The sequence below is a fragment of the Apodemus sylvaticus genome, chromosome 3 (genome assembly GCF_947179515.1).
Source record: "Apodemus sylvaticus chromosome 3, mApoSyl1.1, whole genome shotgun sequence".
Lineage (NCBI taxonomy): Eukaryota > Metazoa > Chordata > Mammalia > Rodentia > Muridae > Apodemus > Apodemus sylvaticus.
The window spans coordinates 146,404,241-146,429,343 of NC_067474.1; the positions used below are offsets into that span (position 1 = coordinate 146,404,241).

The window sequence follows — 25,103 nt, forward strand, 5'->3', positions numbered from 1 at the left end:
ACTATAATCATAAGTCTTCAAGAATACCATTATGAAACTCAACTTCCTCAAGCATATTCCCAGGTACAGCTACCCTAGGAATACAGAAAATGACTAAAATGCTAGTTATGTCTAAAAAGCCATGCAACACCAAATGAGGACATCATTTTTTTGGTATCTAAAACCTGAATTATAGACTCACAGAAAGAGTAGGGTGAGCCGGGTGGTGGTGGTACACACCTTTAATCCCAGCACTTGGGAGGCAGAGGCAGGAGGATTTCTGAGTTTGAGGCCAGTCTGGTCTACAGAGTGAGTTCCAGGACAGCCAGGGCTATACAGAGAAACCCTGTCTTGAAAAAAAAAAAAGAAAAGAAAAGAAAAAGAAAGAGTAGGGTCCTGTGCCACACACCTTTAATCTCAGCACATGGGAGGCAGAGGCAGGAGAATCTTTGTGAGTTCCAAGCCAGCCTGCTCTACAAAGTGAATTCTAAGCCAGCCAGGACTATACAATGAGAGCTTGTCTCAAAACAAAACAAAACAAAACAAAACGACTCTCATAAAGGCAGAAGCATCACCTCTGGTGACAGCTTCATAATGATTAAGGCCTATTTACAACGAGCCGTCACAGCTGGTTCTGAGTCACTACTGGCTACCATGTCTCTGAAGCTCTGTGCTCCCTGCAGCTCTTACTCTCCCAACAGACCCACCCCCCACCCACTTAGGATATAAGATTATAATCATACTAGACTTTAGGCATCAAGCTCACTCGTGGCATTAGCTGTACAGCCACACGGCTTCTGTATAAGTTATTCAGGATTTGATGGTGTTGGAGATCTGGCTGCAAAGATAAATACTAAAAATGGGACTGGAGCTGCAAACTATGACTGCCTGCCTCCAACCTAAACTCAGGCAAAAGGCTGCAGCTGCCAGCAATGCGTTAGGACAGCCTGGGGGTCACTGAGTCTACAGCACAGAGTGACTTTCTTTGATATTGGCTTTTACCTGATAGTAAGCAGCTCTTTGTAGCTGATCAGTGGCTCTTTCCACATGCACCTCTGAGCTTTCCACATTGGCTTCTATGCTATCTGTAAAAAATACAATGCATGTTTTAGCACATTCAGGTATTTCAATACTGAAAACAAACAAATCTTCTTTCTTTTTAATTTTTTTAAAAGTATATGGATGTTTTGTCTGCATGCATGTCTCTGTACCGTGTACATGCCTGGAGGGTGTTGGGTCCCTTAGAACTAGAGTTACAAATGGTTGTGAGCTGGTGTGTAGGTGCTGGGAATCAAACCATAGTCTTTTAGAAGAGCAGCCACTGTTCTCAGCTGCTGTGCCATCTATCCAGCCCCTCTGAACAGATCCAATGGCACAGGCCTTAGATTCACCATTACTATCCAAACCAACCAGCCATGAGATCAAAAATTTACTTCTTTTCATTTAGTTTTCTGAGATAGGGTCTCATGTAGTCTAAGATGGTCTCAGCATCCTCAGCAACATGCCACGTAGCTGATGCTGGCCTAAACTCCTGACTGTCACATATCTACATGACTGTGGAGGTTACAGGCATCACTGCCGTTCCAGCTACGCGTTTCTAAATTGATAAGAGAACAGCACCATTCTTCAGAAATACTAACATATTTAATAGCAAGGGGTTACTAATTATGTAACTTACTTACATCGGGTTTAAGAAAAAAAGACTGTGGGAGGTGTGCGTACCACATATTTATGTATCTACACACACTGATAGGGCATCATCACAAAGTAAATGGGGCAAAATGCTACTAATCAGGAAAACTCTGGGTAAGGATATAGAAAAGATTCCTTGTGTTGCTTTTATTTTGCAGCTTTTTATAAATTTGAGATCATTTCTACATTAAAAAGCTTTTTAAAACTACTAACCCCACAATCCCGCAGAGTCTGGAGCTGGAGGCTGGGGTGCTGACAGCCCTTTCTCTAACAGACTTGCAGCTTACAACAAGTGGACAGGGCTCACCACCAAGCACCCTCTTGAGCCTCTACAGCTGACTGTATAAGTTTACAGTGAGCCATCTTACTGAGTTCTCTGTACTCACCCTAAGGTTAGGTGTATAAATGGTACATACCAATCAGATCACCTTGGTCATGGATCATCATAGCTAAATCTTTAAATATCTGATTGACATCCAAAATGTCAGCCTAAGGGAGATTTAAAAAAAAACAAAAAACAATTAGCTCACATTAAGCAACATATTAGAAGATTTCTTGCCTTTCTTTCTCTAAAGATTAACAATCACATGTGCTTTAAAGGTTTCTCCATGAATAAAAAACTATCTATTGCTGCTTACCTAATACTGTAGAACAAAAGATATGCAACCAACTCATTGAGCAATATTAATGGTACATGTTATCTGGGAACTAATAAGATCATAAGGATAAGCCTAAACTATATCCAACAGAAGCTGGCGAGCTGTGGTGGACACATGCTCAGTGTGACGGCTCTAGGTAGAGCAGACCAATGTCAGTGGCTACTAGGACTTTTGACGAGAGAATTTAAATGGCTTCTAGGACTGTGCTGCCTGGAAAACACATACAAGAAAACCAACCAAGGAGATGGTTTCCCCAGGACAGACTCTGGGTCTACATGAGGACCTGTTGGATTCTGTGTCACTTGGATGATGCCCTATAAACAACTCCCAACTGACAGTTTCGATGCTGGGGAACAGTTGGCAGGGTGAAAGGGCAACTTCACTGTTCTGACTGAAGAAAGTTTAATAACTCCCCAGCTTGGTGGGCTCACTGCACAGTATCCCCAGCAGTGATGGAGGAAGATTCTCTATGTTCAGGTTTCTACTTTCATAGGTAATAAGCCATGGCCTAACACAAGTCAGGAAGTGGAGGAACAACGGACTGGCGCCTGTTAAAGGTATGTTCATATGGTGTGCTTTGAATAAGTATTGCCCCAGGTAGAAGGCCACTCAGGAAGGATCAGGAGGTGTGGCCTTGTTTTTTTTTTTTAATTTTTTTTTTATTCAATATAATTTATTTACATTTCAAATGATTTCCCCTTTTCTAGCCCCCCCACTCCCCGAAAGTCCCGTAAGCCACCTTCTCTTCCCCTGTCCTCCCACCCACCCCTTCCCACTTCCCCGTTCTGGTTTTGACGAATACTGTTTCACTGAGTCTTTCCAGAACCAGGGGCCACTCCTCCTTTCTTCTTGTACCTCATTTGATGTGTGGATTATGTTTTGGGTATTCCAGTTTTCTAGGTTAATAACCACTTATTAGTGAGTGCATACCATGATTCACCTTAGAGGAGGTGTGTCACTAGGGGTAGACTCTGAAGTTCCAAAAGAACAAGCCAGGCCCAACTTCACTCTCTCTCTGCCTCCAACTTGTTGATCAGATGTAAGCTCACAGCTATTGCCTCAAGGCCATGCCTGCCTAAACTGTAGGCAAACTCCTAATTAAATGCCGGAGAGATAGCTCAGCAGTTAAGAGCACTTGTTGATCTTGCAGAGGACCCAGGTTCAATTCCCAGCACGACCACAGCAGCTCACAACCACCCAGAACTCTAGTTCCAAGGGATCTGACCCCTTTTCTGATATCCAAGAGCACTCATAAACATAAAAATACAAAAAAAAAAAAACCCTAAATTTTAAAAATTTAAAAGTTTAAACCACACCTCCTAATCCTTCCCAAATAATCTACAGCAATACTCATCCAAACTACCTCACCATGTGATCATACATTTAACAGCATTTAAATATATATATATATTTTTTTTTTTTTTTTTAATTCAGTTGCCTTGGTCATGATAGAGCTCAAGGAGCCAAGGACAGCCTACAGAACTTTTCCTCACCCCCACATCAAAAATAGTTCCAAGTCTGACCCAATGATGTGACAAGAGCCATCCTTGGAACTGGACTTCAGAATGTACAAATGTAGAGCTGGAGTCTGCCTTTCTGACAGGCTATTCAGAGTATGAAAAGGTTCTCCACACAGAACCCTGCTTTTCCTGGAGATGGCCACTGAGATGGGAAAGTTTTAGGAATCAACATTGTATCATCTGCCTTGATGTTTTTCATGCATGCATCTCTCCCAGAGACCATACACTAAGTGGAGTTTGAGCAAGAATCTGGGTGCTTTTGAGTGCCCAGGCCAACAAAACGTAGCAGTAGTTCAATTTTGGCACAACTAAATTGATAGATAATATAAAAACACACAAAGACTTAATCCAGCTCTTTTCATATAAATCTGGAAAAAAAAATTACCTAGTATCTGCAGACACTTGAGCCAAAGAAAAGCCATAGCCTGCCTCTCACCTCCAGCTGCCGAATCGCCATTTCCCTCTCTTTAATAAGTTCCAGGTCTTGCTCAGTGATGGCCGCCTCTTCCTCCTGGCTCTGCATTTGGTTCCACTCCTCATGGCTACAGGGAGACAAGCACCAGTTGATTCCTTCTCTCTAAGGTATGAGGAGATATAACTACATCTCTGCTAATAGCAGAACCTAGATAGATGCTACTCAGGACCTAACTCTTCTGCTATCAGTACAAAATCCCTGTGGGCCACATTTCCCATCCAAAGGCAAAGATACGATATTTCTTATCTTTGAAGTATATAAAGAAAATAAAACTTCAGCCCTGTACAGGCAAAACTGAGATGAGGCAGAAGTATGGAGGACAGGACTCTTTGCCTTTTCCACTTAGGTTTTTTTTTTTTTTTTTCCAGTTTTGCTAGGACTTGCTAGACTAGGGAGGTATCCAGAGGTTTAACTCAATGAATTGCACAGACCAGCTCTTCAAGAAACTCTCAAAGTATAAGCAGGGCTGGTACCAGGGCACTAAGTGAAGGGAAGAAAATACACTAAGCCACCAAATAGGGTTTCATCAACTCATCTGTCAGAACCACATCTGGTTCCCAGGAATTTCCTTGAGTATGCCTGGTTCCCACAAAGGCAAGAAAAAAACTTTGGATCCCTTGAAACTAAAGTTTCAGATAGTTGTAAGTACACTTACAAGAAAATTGTACTATTTATTAAATTAAAAAAAAAATTAGGGGGCTAGAGAGATGGTTCAATGGTTATGAGCACTGACTATTCTTCCAGAGGTCCTGAGTTCAATTCTCAGCAACCACATGGTAGCTCACAACCATCTGTAATGAGATCTGATACACTCTTCTGGTGTGTCTGTACATACAAAATAAATAAATAAATAAATCTTTAAAAAGAAATTGGAGCTCGGCATGGGCCCTGGTAGCCAGAAGACAGCACTGGATCCTCTGACACTGGACTGCAGACGACTGTGAGCCACCACGTGAGTACTGGGAACTGAACCTGTTCCTCTGCAAAAGCCGCTGGTATTCTTAACCACTAAATCATCTCTCCAACTCTATTCATTTACTTACTTATTTGACAGACAAGCTATAAGGCCTAGGCTACCTCCAATCCTCTTGATCCTCTTCCCTCATCCCCAAAATGCTAGGGCTACAGGTATACATTACATGCCTGGCTCAAATCCTCATCTTATTTACTTATGTTAGGTGTTTGTTTGTTTGTTTGTTTTGAGATGGGCTCTCACTATATGGTCTAGCAGTTCTAGAACTCACTATGTAAACCAAGCTGGCCTTGAATTCACAGAGATCCACTCACCTCTGCTTATCCGTGCTGGGATTAAAGGCATATGCCACTACAACCAGCCCTGATTTTTTTTTTTTTATTTTTAATTTTTAAGTAAAAAAATAGTCACAAAGAGACTGGAGAGATAGTTCAACAGTAAAGATCACTGTTGTTCTTACAGAAGACCCAGGTTTAATTCCCAGCACCTACATGGTAGCTTACATCTATCTGGAACTCTAGTTTCAAGGGATCCAAAGCTCTCTTCTGGCCTTTGTGGGCACCAGGCATACACACGGAACACAGAATTTTACATGAAGGCAAAACCTCCACATACATAAAAAAAGAAAAAGAAAAATGGACACAAAGGTGTGGATTCACAGTACCTCTCCAGCATGCTGGCTGAATGACCTTTTACCTGTTAAACGAGACAAGCTGCTCTTCTCTTTGCCTGTCTTCTGCCTAGAAAACAGATGGTGGTCGCTGCTGTTATCCAAAAACATGCCAGAGAACATACACAAAATAAGCGCTGCCTTGGCTCCAGTACTAAGTTGTGACCCCTCCACCCTGACCACAGCTCTAAGGTGATACTCTGCAATCTGTCTTGAGTAAGAAACAAGTTCAAAAAGGGAGAAAGTAGCCCTGCCTTTGGGTTTGGGCGGGGAACAGGAAGCATGCTCTCTGGTGGAGACAGGAACACGTGGGTGCACACTTGGGGCAGGGACAGGCCTTCCTTCTGTTGGGAATGAACTTACGGAAAGACGAGATCCAGCTCTCGCTCTGGCAATACTCTCCTTTTCCTTCTCAGATACCTTTCTCTGCACAACCTGGAAGTTGTTTAAGGCCGAGGAGAAGTCATTCATGAGCCGCTCCTTCTGAAGCTTCTGCTGGCGCTGAGGAGAGGAAACAAGAACTTGAAATCTCAAGTGACCTCAGAATTATTCCGTTTAATACTGAGTAAAAGCACAATTATATACTTGTTATTACAAAATAGGCTTTTCCTTAAATGCTAAGTTTGTTCCTTCCTGAATCAAATTCCCAGCTAATCCTATGGACCAGGTCAAAGCACACTGATGAACCTGGGAAGAGGAGGCATTTACCACAGTACTCAAAAGGAATTGCAATTTGGAACATTTGGTCCCTGGAGAATCTAAATGCATAGTAAAGGCTTTTGAGCTCAGAACATCATTTTTTTTTTATTATCAAAATAAAAAAGTTTTTCTGTTTTTTTTTTTTTTTTTTTTATCTTGGGGATTTTGGGAGGTATTGAAAACATTTTTCTTTTTTCTTTTTTTTTTTTTTTCTTTTTTCTTTTTTTCAAGACAGGGTTTCTCTGTGTAGCCCTGGCTGTCCTGGAACTCATTCTGTAGACCAGGCTGGCCTCGAACTCAGAAATCCGCCTGCCTCTGCCTCCCAGAGTGCTAGGATTACAGGGGTGCGCCACCACTGCCTGGCTTTTTTTGTTTTTTTTTTGTTTGTTTGTTTGTTTCTTTGTTTGTTTGTTTTGATGAAACCATTTCTATACTGTTAGTTTTCCTGAAAATTACCATTATTCTCCTTTACAGTTTTTCTTTTTGAGTTTTAAAATTTTCGGGTTGGCTGGGCAGTGGTGGCACATGCCTTTAATCCCAGCACTCGGGGAGGCAGAGGCAGGCAGATTTCTGAGTTCAAGGCCAGCCTGGTCTACAGAGTAAGTTCCAGGACAGCCAGGGTCACACAGAGAAACCCTGTATCAAAAAAAAAAAAAAATTTTTTTTCAGGTTGGAGAGATGGATCACCAGTTAAGAGCACTGACTGCTTTTCCAGAGGTCCTGAGTTCAAATCCTAGCAACCACATGGTGGCTCACAACCATCTGTAATGGGATCCGATACCCTCTTCTGGTGTGTCTGAAGAGAGCAATGGTATACTCACATACGATAGATAGATAGATAGATAGATAGATAATAAAAAATCCAAGAACTTAAAAAAAACTACTTTATTTACCTACAGGCTACCATCACTACACTACTTATCTCTCTGAGCTAAATATCTCACTTAAATGACATATCCTTCTTCACCTGTTCGTCCTCTTCCTTTTTTGCTTTTTGTTTTTGTTTTTATTGGTTTTTTTTGTTGTTGTTTTTGAGACAGGGTTTCTCTGACTCTGTAGACCAGGCTGGCCTCGAACTCAGAAATCCGCCTGCCTCTGCCTCCCAAGTGCTGGGATTAGAGGCCTGCACTACCACTGTCAGGCTCCCCTTCTTTTTTTAATGGTTTTTCAAGACAGGATTTTTCCGTGCAGTCCTGGCTGTCCTGTCACTTGATCAATAAACCAAGCTGTCCTTACACTCATAGAAATCCACCTTCCTATACCTCCCAAGGCATTGTGCCTCCACTGCCCAGTCAATACCATATTTTTTAAAATACCTTATTTTCCTACATAATAAAGTAGGAAAATATCATAACTTAAAAAAAAAAAAAAAGGAGGGGCTGGAGAGATGGCTCAGCAATTAAGAGCACTGACTGCTCTTCCAGAGGTCACGAGTTCAATTCCCAGCAACCACATGGTGGCTCACAATCATCTGCAATGGGATCAGACACCCTCTTTTGATGTGTCTGCAGACAGTGAATATAGACACATACATAAAGTAATAAATCTTTAAAAAAAAAAGGAGGCAGTTTGGTTGGGTCCAAAGGTGCATTCATAAGGGAGCTAAAACAGAAAAACAGGGACGCGGGGAAGGTGACAAGTCAATTCTAAAGGTCAACCTAGTGCACTCAGCATCACCTCTGGGGAGCATACCAACCAACAGAGTGAGGCACACTGCCTGTCAAGGACAACCTACTAGTGTAGAGAAATTAGGCTGTGAAGCTTACTAGCTGGAATGAGAATAAAAAAATTACTGCAACAATCTAGGTTTAATGGGTAGGAGGACACAATGGCAGTAATTGGGTCACAAAAAGGAGTTTAAGAAACATTATGACTTATGACTAAAGACAGAGGAAGAGGGTAAAATTAGAATGACTCAGACTTCAAACCCGGGAGAGTGATGGCACTACTGAAAGCCAATTTAGGTGAGGAAAGTTTCCTTATTTCTGGGATTTTAATCTTTGCATTAAAAAGATTTTAACAGGCTGGACACGATTCGATACCAGCACTTGGGAGGGAGAGGCAGGCAGTGAATAAGTACAAGGCCAGCCTCATGAAGTCAGTTCTAGACCAGCCAGAGCCACACAGTGAAACTTTGTCTCAAACAAAGAACCCCCCAAGGAAAACTCTGTGGGCTGCAATCCCAGCACTGGGGCAAAAGCAGAACTGCTGCAGGAAGGAAAGAACATCACTCCTATCCTTGCTTTCTAAAACTGCTGACGCTGCGCATGGTAGGTAGCTCACGTCTTTGATCCCAACACTTGGGAGGCAGAGGCAAGTGGATACCTGTGAATTTGAGGACAGCCTGGTCTACACGGAGAGTTCTAGGACAGCCAGGATTACACACAAAGAGACCAACTGACCAACCAACAAACACACACATAAATAAATAACAATTACTCATTGGGTCAAGCACATGGCCTTATACATACCAAGCAACCACACTGAGTTTCCCTCCATCCCAAAATGCCATTTTTAAAATATATCATATTTCTGCATTAGTATATTCTTTAAAATTAGGAATTTTAATTAGTGCATTCATTTTTTAACTTATTTTTACTACATTTTATGTAAAAATTCCTTCCATTATTGTCAGTTTTAAATCACTATAAAGTCAAAGTGAGTCCCATTACAATAATTAGTAATTTACAATTTCCTTCATTTCTTTTTGTTTTTTGTTTGTTTGTTTGTTTTTTGTAGCCCTGGCTGACCCGGCTCTGTAGACCAGGCTGGCCTCGAACTCAGAAATCTGCCTGCCTCTGCCTCCCAAGTACTAGAATTTAAGTAGTGCACCACCACTGCCTGGCCAAATTTTTTCTTTATGACAAATTTATGTAAGTGTGATTAGATCAAAAGGTACATATATTGTTTTTTTTTTTTTTTGGTTGGTTTTTTTTTTTTGGATTTGGTTTTTTCGAGACAGGGTTTCTCTGTGTAGCCCTAGCTGTCCTGGAACTCACTCTGTAGACCAGGCTGGCCTCGAACTCAGAAATCCACCTGCCTCTGCCTCCCAGAGTGCTGGGATTACAGGCGTGCGCCACCACCGCCCGGCTCAAAAGGTACATTTTTTTTTTTCCTTCCCTATACTGGGGATGGAGCCAAAGACCTTGCACATACCAGCTAAATGCTCTATGAGTAATATGTACCTGTCCTTATTTATAAATTATTTCTGCGATGATAAATATACTCAATCAATTTATTTCATGGGTTTAAATGAGAAACTCAAAATAAGACCATTATTACTATACTTTATAGGGAGAAAGTATATTCAAGAGAAGATATAGCAAGGGCTGGAGATACAGTTCAGGAGTAGATCAGATATCCAGCTTATGCAAGGCTCTGGATTCCATTCCCAGTTCCACAAATAAGTTTGAGAGAAGAGTTGAACAAGGACTGCTTCAGCACAATGAAATAACTGAAGGCTTTGGAGTTCAAGTTTGGGAGCTATCTGGCTACATTATACAGATGACACTGATGTCATTAAATAAGCAAGGCTCCTGGGGAAGAAAGGCTGAGGTAAGGAAATCAGAAGATCAATAGCAGAACTCTGGAGCATGCCGACTTTGAGAAAGAATCAGTGAAGAAGGCTGAAACTCATCTCAGGTATCATCAGTGAAATACTGTCTCAAAAAAAGGCCACAGTAGTCAGCAGCTAAGAGATCTGCTAACAGAATGTCTGCAAGGGAAACAAAAAGCAGAACATATGGTTTAACACAGTTGGTCTCAGACTTCCTAATGCTGACCCTTTAACACAGTTCCTCATGTTGTGCTGACCCCAACCATAAAATTATTTTCTGTGCTACCTCATAATTGTAATTTTGCTAGCTATGAATTGTAATGTAAATATCTGATATTCAAAATATCTGATATGTAACTGCTGGCTTAACATATAGGGCAGTGGTTCAAAGATGAGGAATGGGGCTGAACCAGATCAGCTGTGGAAAGGCACAGGGAACTCAGCACAACGGGAGAGAAACAGAGTTGTATTTCACTGAGGAGAGCATGTTTGCAACTCTATTTTGTGTTCTTACTGACTGAGGCTAATGGAGGGAACAATAGCATGCATAATTCAAAAATGCCTTTGGCTTTAGAACACATTAGATGATGGTTTTGGTAGCGGACCTAACTTCATACTTTGCTGGGGCTAGTATTTCATTCTCAAGCACTTTCAAGACTTTGCTTTCATCAGGCAATTAGACTCCTTTGTCAATACTATAAAAACTACTGGCAAATGTGTACTCCTTCAGTGCACAGCTAGGAGAAAGAAAGGGATGATTTGGAAGCAAATCATCCCTTTGGATGGAAGGAGAACAGGTCCATCACTGAAGCATCAGCACGAGTAAGGACCAATCAACCACATAGAGATAACCAGAGGACACGTGCACTAAAATGGTTACTAATGTCAGTAATGTTGGAGAGCCAACCAAAAGCTATATGTAAGCCAGGTAAGCACTCGATGACAACATCTCCAGCTGGAAAAGAAGTCTTCCCTGAGCATTTCTTTATCCTAAGACCTATGGATGACCTGAGATACAAAAGTGACTGCAAAATGGGAAAGCTATTTAGTCAAAATTTATAGATATGAGACATACAACAAACTAGAGACCCAGCTGCACGCTCAGCTGATATAAACCCAGAGATGTAAACACTGAGATTCCTTCTTGGCTAAATACATTGCAATGTGTTATTAATAACAGCAGTAGCCACCACAGACTCAGGACATGATGGATGCCAGGCACTTTGCTACACCTGGTACATACATTATTGCCACAATAGTCATACTGCCTCTCTGAGTGGGTAGCTTAATGGTCATCTTTACACAACCTATAATTATTTGGGAAGAGAATCTCAATGAGTGATTGTTTACATTGGATTGGCCGGTCAACACGTCTATAGGGGATTGTATTAACTAAATTGATTAGTGTAGGAGAATCCAGTCCACTGTAAGCAGCACCATTCCCTAGGTAGGATATCATGAACTGTGTAAGAGTAGAAAAATGGGGGCTGGAGAGATGGCTCACCAGTTAAGAGCACTGACTGCTCTTCCAGAAGTCCTGAGTTCAATTCCCAGCAACCACATGGTGGCTCACAACCATCTGTAATGGAATCTGATGTCCTCTTCTGGTATGCCTGAAGAGACTGACTATGTACTCACATAAAAATAATAAAAACTTTTTTTAAAAAAGTAGAAAAATGGAGCTAGGCACAGCAAGTGAGGACAGGATAAGCAGCATGTATTCATTTCCCTCCTCTTGAGCGTGGACAGGAGAGGACTAGCTGCTCCAAGTTCTTGTTACCTTGATTGCCCCACAATAAGAGACTACAATCTGGAATTGTGAATTCTCCTCTAGGTTGCTTTTTGTTGTGGTATTTTATCACAGCAACAGAAATGAAACTGGGGAAGGTGGCAAGAAAATTAAGGTTTAGAGAATGTCTATGGAAAACCAAAGCCCTACTTTTGTTCCATATACTTCCACTCCATCAAAACAAAGTCCTCATCTATTAATAAACAAAACAGAAAATACCAACCTGCTCTGATGCAGACAGGGGTAGAGGCAAGGACCCTAGTTCCTTCAGCAACTCATTTGTTTCCTTGGCGAGCTGGTTTGTGGAGTGCTGTAACTGTTGCCTAAGAGAGAAAAAACAGGTGTCAGGATGCTGCGGATGCTTGAGAGCTCTCTTGTCATTACTTTGTGCTCCTGGACTCCCAGAGCCATTAGAACAAGAGCGTCAGCGCTGTGCTCACAGGCCCACAAGGCCTTCTCCATTACTGAAGCAGTTCAACTGAGCAGACAGATGCTCACTCAGTGATACCTGCTGAAGGAAGCACAGACCAGGAGTTTCAGCTATTTGGGAAGAAATACATGTCTGTATTCTGATAGAAACAGAGGAGTAATTACTACCTACACCCAAACCTAAAGGCTTTACCACACTGAACTCACTCTAAAGTTCTTACTGACTTCCCAGGAGCTCTGCATGGTCAGCACCTATAATAGTCCACTGACTAGGGCAGTTAGATGAAACATGTATTAAAAGCATAGCTTCCTACATACCTAGGAAAAAGCTCCAAAGATCCATTCCCAAGCTCTGGCCTAAAAACTGGATCCTCATGTGGATTTTTCCTTGCATCCCTCCCGCCCCCTTCATCATTGTGCCTGGCATCTGGGCCCTATGTTGTTTTGAGCACTTACCTCTTGTGCAAGATACTGGATTCAATCTCTAGCAAAATAAACACTAACAACCAAAAAACAAATATAAAGAAGCTGGGTGATGGGCACAGAGGCCTCCATCAGTCTTAGCTCCTCTGAGGCTGATATGGAACATTTGAGGCCAGCCTCTGAAAAAAGTAGGATGAACAGAAGGATGGAAGTTAGGAAGGAAGGAAGGAAGGAAGGAAGGAAGGAAGGAAGGAAGGAAGGAAGGAAGGAAGGAAGGAAGGAAGGAAGGAAGGAAGGAAAAATAAATTAAAGAGGAAGAACATAAATATAAAAATGATGCAATAGAAATAAAAATAAACACAAGGTTCTTCCCAGCAGGGCTTCCCCTTTCCTCTCCAGTCATTTCTACAAAGGTTTTATGGGTGACAGAGAAGCCACATGCTGTGGCCTGAATTCATGCTGAACTCCTAGCCCCCAAGTGATGTTATTAGAAGGTAGGATTAGAAAATGATTAGTGGGCTGGAGAGATGGCTCATTGGTTAAAAGCACTGACTGCTCTTCCAGAGGTTGAGTTTAATTCCCAGCAACCACATGGTGGCTCACTACCATCTGTGATGGGATCCAGTGCCCTCTTGTGGTGTGTCTGATGACAGCTACAGTGTACCCATATACCTAAAATAAATAGTTTAAAAGTAAAAGATAAGTCAGACATAGAAGTGCATGCCTGTCCTAACACTTGGGAGGCCGAGGCAGGGGCTCTGAAATTAGAGGCCCAGACTGGGTAACGTGAGGCCATGTCTCAACAACAGACGGTGTGGGGCTGGAGAGGGGACTTCACGGTTAAAAGGAAGAAAAGAAAGAAAATGATTAGCCTGTGATGGGCCTTTCAAGAATACATTCCACCAAGTGAGGACACAGTAGGAAAGTACCATCTGCCTAGTGTGATGGTGAATGCCTTTAATCCCTATACTTACAAGGCAGAGGCAGGTAGATCTCTAGGAGTTCCAGACTAGTCTGGTCTACATAGTACATTTCAGGGCAGCCAGGGCTTTATAGTGAAACCATTTCAGAAAGAAAACAAAAAACCAACATTCTCCATGAAAAAGAGGACACTCTATCTGCAGAATCTCCATCTTCACTCAACCTCTCAGCTTTAGGGACTGTGAAAAATAAAATTGTGATTGTTTATAAACTCTCTGGCCTATGATCTATTGTTGCAGCAGCCTTAGTGGCTAGGACACCACAGTGGTTTTGTTTTTGTTTTTTTTCCCACTGCAAGCAGGCTTCTAAGATTAGAAAACCAGAGAAAAATCAGGAGCCAGAGCATCCCAGAAATAATAACATATGCAGACATGTCACCTCTCCTTAGAATAGCTCCCTGTGCTAACAGTTACTCCCTCATTTCACAACATCTAGAGGAAACAAACCATGCTGCTCAACAGACTTTACAGAGAAGAACAGAGCTGGGCTATGGTGGCACATGCAAAATAATAATAATAATAATAATGATAATAATAATAATAATAATAATAATAATTTATTATTATTAGTTTCATGTACATGAATACACTGTCACTGTCTTCAGATACACCAGAAGAGGGCACTGGATCCCCATTACAGATGGTTGTGATCCACCTTGTAGATGCTGGGAATTGAACTCAGGTCCTCTGGAAGAGCCATTGTTCCAGCTCTGGCACATGCCTTTAATCCCATCAGGGTCAGGAGGGTCTCTATGAGTTTGAGCTCAGCCTGAGATAAAAAACAGAACTTTAAAGAAAAAAATTACATTTTATTTGTTTTGTGTGTGTGTATAGGTGCACCATGATGTATTTGAACACAGGTGTGCCAAGATGCACATGAGAGATGCTGACATTACAGAACAAATTTCAAGAGTTTAGATCTCTCCTTCTACCATGGGGTTCCAAACACTTTTCTTTACTTGCTCAGCCATTTTTCTGGCACCAAAGAATAAAATTTTTACTTTATTATTTTATGTGTATAGGTGATTTGCCTGCAACATACATCTGTGCACTATACATATACAATGTCCACAGATGCCAGAAAAGAGATCTAGACCCCACAGAAATCGAGCTACCAACAGTCGTGAACCACCAAGTCGGTTCTGGGAATTGAACCTTGGCCTTCTGGAAGAGCAGCCAGTGCTCTTAACTACTGAACTATCTTTCCACCCGTAAGAATAGAACATCTTGTTTTGTTTTGTTTTCTTTTGTTTTGTTTTGTGGGGGTTTTGTTGAAGCAAGGTTTCTCTGTGTAGTTCTGGCTGTCTTGGAACTTGCTCTGTAGACCAGGATGGTATCCAACTCAGAGATCTACCTGCCTCTGCCTCCACAGTGCTGGGATTAAAGGTGTGCGCCACTGCACACAGCAAGAATAAAACTTTTAAAAGAAAACTAAAGTCAAGAAAAATGTGATTAAAAAAAAAAAAGAGTTGTAATCCCAGTACTTGGCAGGCAGAGACAAGCGGATTTCTGAGTCTACAGAGTGAGTTCTAGGACAGCCAGGGCTACACAGAGAAACCCTGTCTCGAAAAACCAAAAAGAGTTGGTTCTCCCATCAGACCATTTATTCTCTCCCTTATGGTCCCTTTGTGTCATTGAGAATAATTTTTTCTTATTTAGAGTTGAAAATCCAAGTAGACTAACTCATCAGGAGTCATTGACACAGGGTTATACTGATCCAGTTCCTTGAGGCAGTTAAAGAGTGGAGGGAGTTCCTTCTCTAAACATCTCTAAACTATTCTGCAAACCAGACCAAGAGAAGAGGAGAAACAGTTCAAGGCAGCAGAAATCTGGATCCATTAATATACCTTGCTCCCCTCTTCAAGGTCCAGCTATTACCACCCAGCCATCACCTCCCACAAGAAGGCCTATGTCCTCAAAGGACCCTCACAAAACTCAACGTTTTGGGGCAGGTACTCACAAATTTTCCTGGAGTTTGCTTGAGTCCTGCTTAGTTCCAAGCTGGCTCATCAAATTCTTTATCTGAGAAGCTAGAAAGAAGGGGGAAAGATTTATTTAAAAAAAACAAAAACACATTTATCATGAGCACCCTACTCTGCAGAGCACCCCATATCCTATGTACATACAACTAACAGGAACCATGTTAAGACCAAAATCTTTACAAACACATTCTTTCACAGTGCTTTTGCAAGGTTCATTAAACAGAAAGTGATTCTATTTATCTTCTCCAAAGAACTGAATAATTCTTCTAAATGTCCCAGGACACTAAACATTTTACCACCACCACCACCACCACCACCACCACCACCACCACCCCCCATTAGGACTGGGAAGACAGGAAACTGGTAGTGAGGATGCCCAAGGCCTAGTGTTCCATCCTAATAGCATAAAAAGGCAAGGAAGCACTCATCACCTTTGCAGTCTCGAAGCTACAACAATCTTCAACAATATCTTCTGACTTGTTTTTCTGAGAAAGTCTCCATCTGTAGCCTAGGCTAGAGAACTCCTGATTCTCTCTTTTTAGTCCCATTTCTCCTGACATTACAAGTGAGAGTCACTACACCAGCTTTCAAGAAACCATTTTAACCCATGCAAGCTACAAATGTAGTTTAATGGTGGGGACCTTGCCTGCAGGTATGAAGCCCTTTGTTCAATCCCTGTCCTGCACTAGTTTCTGCAACACGAAGATTTCTTCTTGCCTTGCTTTCTATTTTCTTTCCCAGGTTGTCAGAGAAGGTGGGGGAAGATATACTAAGTTGTCAGATAGTTGTATATTGTGTGTATGCCTTTGTCTGTCTGTTTGTCTCTTTATAAACTGAACCCAGGACCTCACACAAGCAAACTCACAATACCTAAAGAACAGAACTCATTAATAGAGTATTCTTGCCGGGCGGTGGTGGCGCACGCCTGTAATCCCAGCACTTGGGAGGCAGAGACAGGTGGATTTCTGAGTTCGAGGCCAGCCTGGTCTACAGAGTGAGTTCCAGGACAGCCAGAACTACACAGAGAAACCCTGTCTCGGAAAAAAAAAAAAAAATAGAGTATTTTTAGTTTATCCACATGAAGTGGTGCTTACAACTAGTTTTGGTAGTTGTTTTGGTTTTTCAAGGAAGGGTTTCTTCTTGTAGCCCTGGCTGTTCTAGAACTCACTATGTAGACCAGGCTGGCCTTGAATTCACAGATACACCTGCTCCTGCCTCCCTAGTCCTGGGATTAAAGGCCTGCACCATCATTGCCAGGCTGGTGTTTACAGCTGATGGCGGGAGTACAGCCTTTCCTTCCTTCTCCACTCTCACTTATCTTGGGGAGGGAGAAAACAAAGGAAACATATTTTCAAGTTGCAGAAGAATTTCAACAGATAACACAGCACAGACAAAGGTAGCTCCTCTATGGGCAAGCACCTTTCCTGTTCCCTCTGGATAGTGTCAAAGCTCTCAGACTACAGAAGAACAGGCTTAGTTAAGCATGTGAGGAAGCCAGTGCAGTTGTCTGTTGATAGCGTACAGGTAATACACACGCTGTGCTTCCAGAGCTAAGCAAAATGGATGTCCACTAGCAAGTCTGGAGTTTAAAAATCTATTGTTCTGGGTCTAGATGGACAGCTTAGTGGATAAAGACATCTGCTGTAAAGTATGACACCTGAGTTTGAACCCAGAAACCCACATGGGAGAAAGACTTCTATTCTCAGACACATGAAACCCTGTTTCAGAAAGAGGGAGAGGCAGACATGAATGCTGGGCACTTGGCATGCTCCTATTTAACCTTAACCAATGCTATAAAGCATTAGCATCCCCTGCTTCACGTGCACAAAAGAAGCTCAAGAGTGACAGGCCTGACTTGTTCATTCAGAGAAGAGTGCTTACTCCACTTTGTCCTATACACTAGGTGGCACTTGCTTCAGGAAGCTTATGTTCTTGAGGGTGGATAATAAAAACACTAGGTGATATAACAATCCTATCAAAGGAAGTAAAAGGAAGTGAGGGTGAAGGAGAGGGCAGAGGGTACTCACTCACACTGGCGGCCAGATGAGGAAACAATGAGCACAGACCTAAAGAAAATGCAGGGCAGAGCGGTGCACTTATGGGGAGGGGGTAGTCCAGGCAGAGAGTAGGTAACTAGGGCAAAGTCCTCAAAAGGAGAGCCAATGGTGAGGTACGGCCAGGGTGCTAGAGCTAAGTGAGCAGAGATAAGTGCTGGCCAAATAGGGAGTAGGAAGCCAGGTTATAGAGGACCCTGTGCAACTGTAATGAGATTTTAATGAAATGACAAGCCACTGACGGTTAGGAACAGCATGCCATAACTAGAATTCAAACACAGGACTGCTTCCAAAGACTATATGCTTTGAGTCACATAATGTTGTTCTCCAAGGGCTGAGTCTTAAAGGAAATAGAATGCAGTCACACAGGGCTGGTCTGATTTCCCAGGGTTCCACTTTGCCCCACCCTGTTTATCTGACAGTACCTTAACCTAACTCCAGACAGACTGATATCCTGACTCTAACCTGCTCGCTTCCCCAGTGCCCTCCCATTTCTGGGAATATGCCTCTGTACTCACTAGAGTCCAGCACTCAGCAGGTGCTGAGTCAGCCTCTTCCCTTCAACTTTATGGCATTCATGTTAAGGCAAAAGATGTGAATCAAGGTAAATAAGGAGACTTAACATCGTAGCCATACTTAACCATTAACAGATGTATGGAACTGGGTGTGCCATTTTATTTTGCTGGGCCTTTTTCACCACTTGCAGATTATATCCAGATTTAATTAACTGTTTACTGAAGACTTATTACATTTGTTGAGTTTTCGATTTTTCTCATCAAATCTTGTAATTTGTTCAGACAGGGTTCCACTTAGCCAAGGTTGGCCTCCCTACATAACTGAAGATGGCTTTGAATTTCTGATCTTCCTGTCTCCACTTCTGGAGTGCTAGGGTGATCTCGGGCATAGGTTATCATGCTCCGCTTTTGTGGTGCTAGAGATAAAACCTAAGGATTTGTGTGTGTGTCAGGCAAGAACTGTGCCAACTGAGTTAACATCCCCAACCCTCTCACTAGACACTGCTACTACTGAGGATTAAGTGATCTCTAAGTCCTCCCACACTGTTGAATCCCAAAGTCAGTGACAATAAAACACTCTAGTCCCAGAAGTACACATAGTGGGTAATCATGGAGTTTTTCTGCAACCCAAATGAGTGCCTCAGAGATACTCTATGCATGACTTTCTTAATCTTATAAATGCAAGGTGTGAACTGGGCAGAATGGCACATGCCTTCCTTAATCCCAACACTTGGGAGACAAAGGCAGGCTGATCTTTGTGTTCAAGGGCAGAGCAGCCTACATAGTAAGTTCCAGAGCAGCCAGAGCTACACAAGCAAGACTGTCTCAAAAGACCAAATAAATAAATAAGCCTAAATGAATAAAAAGACAGGCAGCCATGCACGGCAGCATACACTCAGGAGGCACTCAGGAGGATGGGGGAAGAGTCTGAACCTCAAGGCCAACCTAGACTACAGAATGCAACTGTTCTGAAAGTAAGCTGGTGCCAGGCGGTGGTGGCACACACCTTGATCCCAGCACTCAGGAGGCAGAGGCAGGCAGATCTCTGAGTTTGAGGCCAGCCTGGCCTACAGAGTGAGTTCCAGGTCAGCCAGGGCTACATAGAGAAACTCTGTTTTGGGGGGAAGGGAAAAGGTAAACTGAGAATATCTAAAAGTGTATCAAGGTATGTAGCTAGCTATTCACTACCATCAAAGCATTAAATACTCTAGGAAGCTCAATAATCAATTGTTTTCTGGAAATTTGCAAATGAAGTAGAATCCCACCCCCTACCCTCCATTTATTTGGTTTCCTTTGTTGAAACATGTGGACTTCCTAGTTAAGGAGTCTGGGGAAGTCAAGTTGGGAACTTTGGAGTTATTTGCTTACTAAGCACCAAAATGAATATGGCCTTCATTGGCTCTTTCTATATTTCTTTTTTTTTTTTTTTTTTTTTTCTTTTTTTTTTTTGAGTCGGGGTTTCTCTGTAGCCCTGGCTGTCCTGGAACTCACTCTTTAGACCAGGCTGGCCTCGAACTCAGAAATCCGCCTGCCTCTGCCTCCCAAGTGCTGGGATTATAGGCGTGTGCCACCATACCCAGCTTCTTTTTTCTTTTTTAAAGTACAGTCTCTTTGGATCACATGTGCACATGTTCCTTGTATGGTTAACATTTACTGAGCTCAGGCTCTTAGCATCGATTAGTGGGACAGGAACCAGTTGTAATGATGCCCAAGTGACCCTTTATTTAAAATTAAGTCTAGATTTCCTAGAGCCATGATGATTATGCTAGTCCATCTTTTCCAAGGAATTTGATCTCTTTTTTTAAAAGATTTATTTATATGCCTGTACATTTGCAAATTGGATCCCATGGGACCATAGTTACAGATGGTTGTGAGCCACCACGTGGGTGCTGGGAACTGAACTCAGGACCTCTGGAAGAACAGCCACTGCTCTTAATCACTGAGCCATTTCCCCAGCCCCTCTTTCTATATTTCTGAATGCTGAAATATCTTCCTACAAGTTTCCATCCAGACTCATCAGATGTCCTAAAATCCAAACTAAAATGATGACAGGGTCTTTCATTTTCCTGACACTAAGGCAGAGCTTCTTGCAGACTGCCTTCTGTAAGCTCAGCATGAGGAACTGTGACTTAATGACTAGGGCTCACTGGCCCACACAGCTTACACCCAAGAGAGGAAGCCTTCCCAAAAGGTAAAGCACAAAACAGGAACATTTACACAGACATTTATTTACACTTAAGTGTGCTTAAAATATCAAAATGATACATTTGTAAGTTATTTTTATTAAAATAAGTTAAATCTAAAAGGACCTTCTGACCTCTTGATTAATGTGAACACTCCTTTAACTTTTTTCTAATTTTATGTCTATAAATATTTTGCCTGCATGTCTATCTGTGCACCACTTGTGTGCTTGGTGCCTGAGGAGAACAGAGGAACACATCAATTTCTTGGAACTGGAGTCATGGGTAGTTGTGAGCCACCATCTGAGTTCTGGGAATTGAACCCAGATCCTCTTACCCCTGAGCCAAGTCTATAAACCAGAACACTCCTTTTCCAAGAATTCTAGCAAATGAAAGTTTTCTTTTGGGGGTGAGGAGAATGGTGTGAGAGTGTATAGGGCAGTTGACAACCCTGGAGTCTTCCCCCAAGTGCCATATACTATGGTTTGCCTTTGATCTCCAAGGTTTCAATTGTCTCAATCTCCCTGGTACTTGAAGTACCATATCTGGGTTCTGAAGACCACATGCAGATCCTCACACGAGCTCCTCCTCAGCTCCTTTGACTGTTATGTGACTGTTAGGAACAGGCTACTATATATGTAAAGCCCTGGGCTCAATTCCCAGCACAGTAAGTAGATTGACACTGACAATATTTTGTAATATGACTTTGCACATGTAGATCATCTGGGGAGTGAACCAAGGATCTCTCTTACACATGCTAAGCATGTGCTCTATCACTGAACTACATTCCCACCCTTGGTAAAATACTCTGGGTATGGACTGGAGAGATAGCTCAGTAGAGTATAGCATTTGCTGCTCTTCAGAGGACTCAGGTTCAATTCCCAACACCTCCATGACAACTCACAACTGTCTATAACTCCAATTTCAGGGAACCTAACACCCTACCTTCTTTGGTACATATACATTTTACATTTGTTTATACCAAATGTAAAAACAACCCATCTGTTCTGTGTAAGCAATTCTGTTAATTTTATACCTATGCCTAGATCTACCTAGCATGGTGGCCCAAGCCTGTCATACCAGCACTTAGTACACAAAAGCAAAAGAATCTGTTGAAGGCAATCTCAGATATCTATAGAGATTGGTAAAAACAAAACTAAAAAAGCAAACCCACTAGACCTTAGCCTCTATCACTAATCTCCCATTTTTTAAAGTGGGTCCTGGCTAAAGCTCTTTTTTAAAAGAATATGAAGTAAATCAATTCTTGTATATTATCACTAATATCAACACCAAGAATAATTCTAACTTCAACACTTCTTACTTACCCACTTTTAACAGATATCAGCAAAATCTAAATGTCCCCACAAACTACGGTCCAAACCTATTTAATCACTTGAAAGTAATTTTCCATCACACAGATGGGACAAAATTCTCTTTGAGTCAATTTAATGCTCTAATTCAATACACTTAAACATGCTGTTCTTGCAGAGGACCTGGATTTAGTTCCTGGCACACAAATGTCTGTTCACAAGCATCTGTAACTCCAGTTCCACCTGACTCCCATCTTCTGACCTATGAGGCTACCAGGCATGCACTTGGAACACATACATACACACAGGCAAACACTCATAAATAAACATATTTAATGTAAAAAGCATTACTTGCACTAAAACATAAATCAAGGCCATGTGTGGTGGCACATGCCTTTAATCCCAGCACTCAAGAGGCAGACGCAGGCAAAACTCGATGAGTTCCCAGCCAACCAAGAATACATAGTGAAAACCTGTCTCAAAAAAAAAAAAGATAGAAGAAATCCACAGATCTAAAACAGCTATCCACCATCCAGACCAAATGAGGTCTTTGCACTGATTATAAAAATGAAATCAGCCGGCGGTGGTGGCGCACGCCTGTAATCCCAGCACCCTGGGAGACAGAGGCAGGTGAATTTCTGAATTCGAGGCCAGCCTGGTCTACAGAGTGAGTTCCAGAACAGCCAGGGCTACACAGAGAAACCCTGTCTCCAAAAACCAAATCCAAAAAACCAAAAAAACAAAAACAAAAACAAAAACAAAACAAAACAAAAAAAGGCTTATACGATGATGTTACATAGAAATTGTAAAAACTACCTTCCACATGCATCATAGATACACACATTTATTGAGACTGAGCTACATTCCCAACCCCGTTAGAAAGATAGCGTCTCTATAAATTGAACAACTTATATCCATTTCTTGATGGGCTAGACTACACTCCTGATGCTCTTGCTTCAGCTCTTGAAGGCTGGGATTTAACTTCTGAAAAACAGTATGTCAGGAGTGATAATACATATCTAAATCCCAACACTTGAGAGGCAGAGACAAGGTTAGGGGTTAAAGGTTACATGAGACCTTGTATTACACGCACCAAAAGTTCAGTCACTAAATGGAATAGCAAATCTGTGTACTAACAACCAAAGATGTCATCTCCCGCTTTGTACAAGAATGACAGCACATGTGGCCGTTAAGAGCACAGGCTCTGAAGTGAGACTGTATTCTTGTTTTTAAGACAGGGTCTCTAAGCCAGCAGTGGTGGCACACACCTTTAATCCCAGCACTTTGGAAGCAGAAGCAGGTGGATTTCTGAGTTCAAGGCCAGCCTGGTCTACAGAGTGAGTTCCAGGACAGCCAGGGCTACCCAGAGAAATCCTGTCTTGAAAAACCACAAAAAACAAACAAACAAACAAGACAAGCTAGGGTATCCCAGAACTTGCAACTTAGTCCAGGCATGCCTTGAACTCCATGTGGCAATCCTCCTGACTCTGCCTCTCAGGGGGAGCACATGACCAGCAAGACTGCCTATGCTTGGTTCTCGCTTCCAGCACTTCCCAGGTAGTGATCTAGAGTAAATGATGGCCAGCTTCTGTAGCGTTTCCTCACCTAAGGAATGCAGTGACAAGGGAGCTTCGGTTGGTTGATGTGAGAATGAAATGAGATGATATGGGCTAGGTTTGGAATGGCGAATGCCACATAAAAGCACTCAACTAAGGACAGCTATTATTATCAAACTCAAGGTCAAGAAGAATGTACTTAGCAATGATAAAATCAATTAAGTACATACTGAATGCCAATACAGCCACTGCTGTGCCAGGCACTGTCTAAAGAGAAATGTATAATGCATGGTCCTTCATCCCACCACACTAGGACTATTCTAGGGACAAGGTTAAAGCTTGGCTTAATTAAGGGATATAGAATAAAAGTAGATACTAAACTGTGAGAAAAAAAATGGCTTGTTATGTTGAAGAAAAAAGAACCAAATGACAAATAACATGTTTTATGTATTCACTCAGTAGGTAGCAGGCACTGTCTTTTTAAGACAGGGTCTCCCATAGCCAAAGGGGCCTCAAACTTGTTATGTAGCTGAGGTTGGCCTTGAACTCCAACCCTCTGCCTCCACTTTCCAAGGGTAAGGATTACAGGAGACCCACCTTTTAAAATAGAACTGTTTTAGCACTTCGCATAAGTTATCTCAGTTATTTCTCAGAACCCTATGAAATAATTATGACCATAGACTGAGGAAAACAGCAGGAGACATAAAGCAAAATTCACGGAAACATTACAAAATCAGCAAGAAGCAGAGGGAAAATCCAAACTTAGTTCAGAAACATGTAAAAGCTCAAAGGTTTCTTAGTTTTTCAGTAGATAATGCAGAGCCTGATATAGTGGCACATCCCTTTAGTCCTAGCACTCTGGAGGCCAAGGCAGGTGGATCTCTGCGAGTTCCAGACCAGCATGGTCTCATAGCTAGGTGCAGGCCAGTCAAAACTACATAGAGAGATCCTGTCTCAAGAACAAAAAAGCACTCAGGAGGCAGAGTCTGAAGCTAGCCTGGTCTACAGAGCAAAATCCAGGACAGCCAGGGCTACAGAGACACCCTATCTCAAACAAACAAACAAACAAAGACAAAAATTACAGAGATCTCATTCACTCAAACTAACTGAATACAATTAATAAGCTTCCATGTGCCTGGACCCCTGGCTGCCTCTCTGGTGCCTTTTCCTCCTTTGCTCCCTACCTTTAATCCAGCCACACCTGCCTCGTTGCTATTATTCTTTGTCACATGAAAGTCCTTGCATTTGCCCTGAGCACACACTGCCTTTCTCCACTACTCGCGAAGCTCCCTCCATTCTGAAATTTGTTCACTCAGAACATCTTCCTACCCAGGCAGTGGTGGCTCATGTCTTTAACTCCAGCATTCAGAAGGCAGAGGCAGGTAGATCTCTGAGTTCAAGGGCAGCCTGGTGTACAGAACGAATTCCAGGACAGCCAGGGCTACACAGAGAACCCTGTCTTGGGAAGGCCAAAGAGGCCTTCCTCAGTAGGGGATGGTAACTGATCCCTTCTCCCCTCCCTCCATGCACTTAGCCTGCTCCCGGTCCTTCGAACCATCTGCTATTACTTTATGTTGTTGGTAAATGCATGCAAACATCCACAGTGCCAGGCAACAATTTGTTCTCCGCTCATCACCAGTGAACATGAGAGCTCAAAGAATG

General features: G+C 42.2%; 1 protein-coding gene across 3 annotated transcripts in view; it reads right to left on the bottom strand.

Annotated features, from left to right (window-relative positions):
• The window catches only part of Stx12 (syntaxin 12), a 38,412-nt gene that overhangs the window by 10,220 nt on the left and 3,089 nt on the right, over positions 1-25,103 (bottom strand). For 2 of the 3 annotated variants that reach the window (XM_052177607.1, XM_052177609.1), the window contains exons 2-8: positions 15,805-15,874; positions 12,236-12,335; positions 6,332-6,469; positions 5,995-6,038; positions 4,287-4,392; positions 2,088-2,160; positions 982-1,064 (exon numbers count right to left, since the gene is read on the bottom strand). In XM_052177607.1, coding sequence (XP_052033567.1) covers positions 982-1,064; positions 2,088-2,160; positions 4,287-4,392; positions 5,995-6,038; positions 6,332-6,469; positions 12,236-12,335; positions 15,805-15,874 — 614 coding nt within the window. Of the gene's footprint in view, positions 1-981; positions 1,065-2,087; positions 2,161-4,286; positions 4,393-5,994; positions 6,039-6,327; positions 6,470-12,235; positions 12,336-15,804; positions 15,875-25,103 lie in introns of all 3 variants that reach the window. The other variant, XM_052177608.1, reaches the window with a different exon arrangement.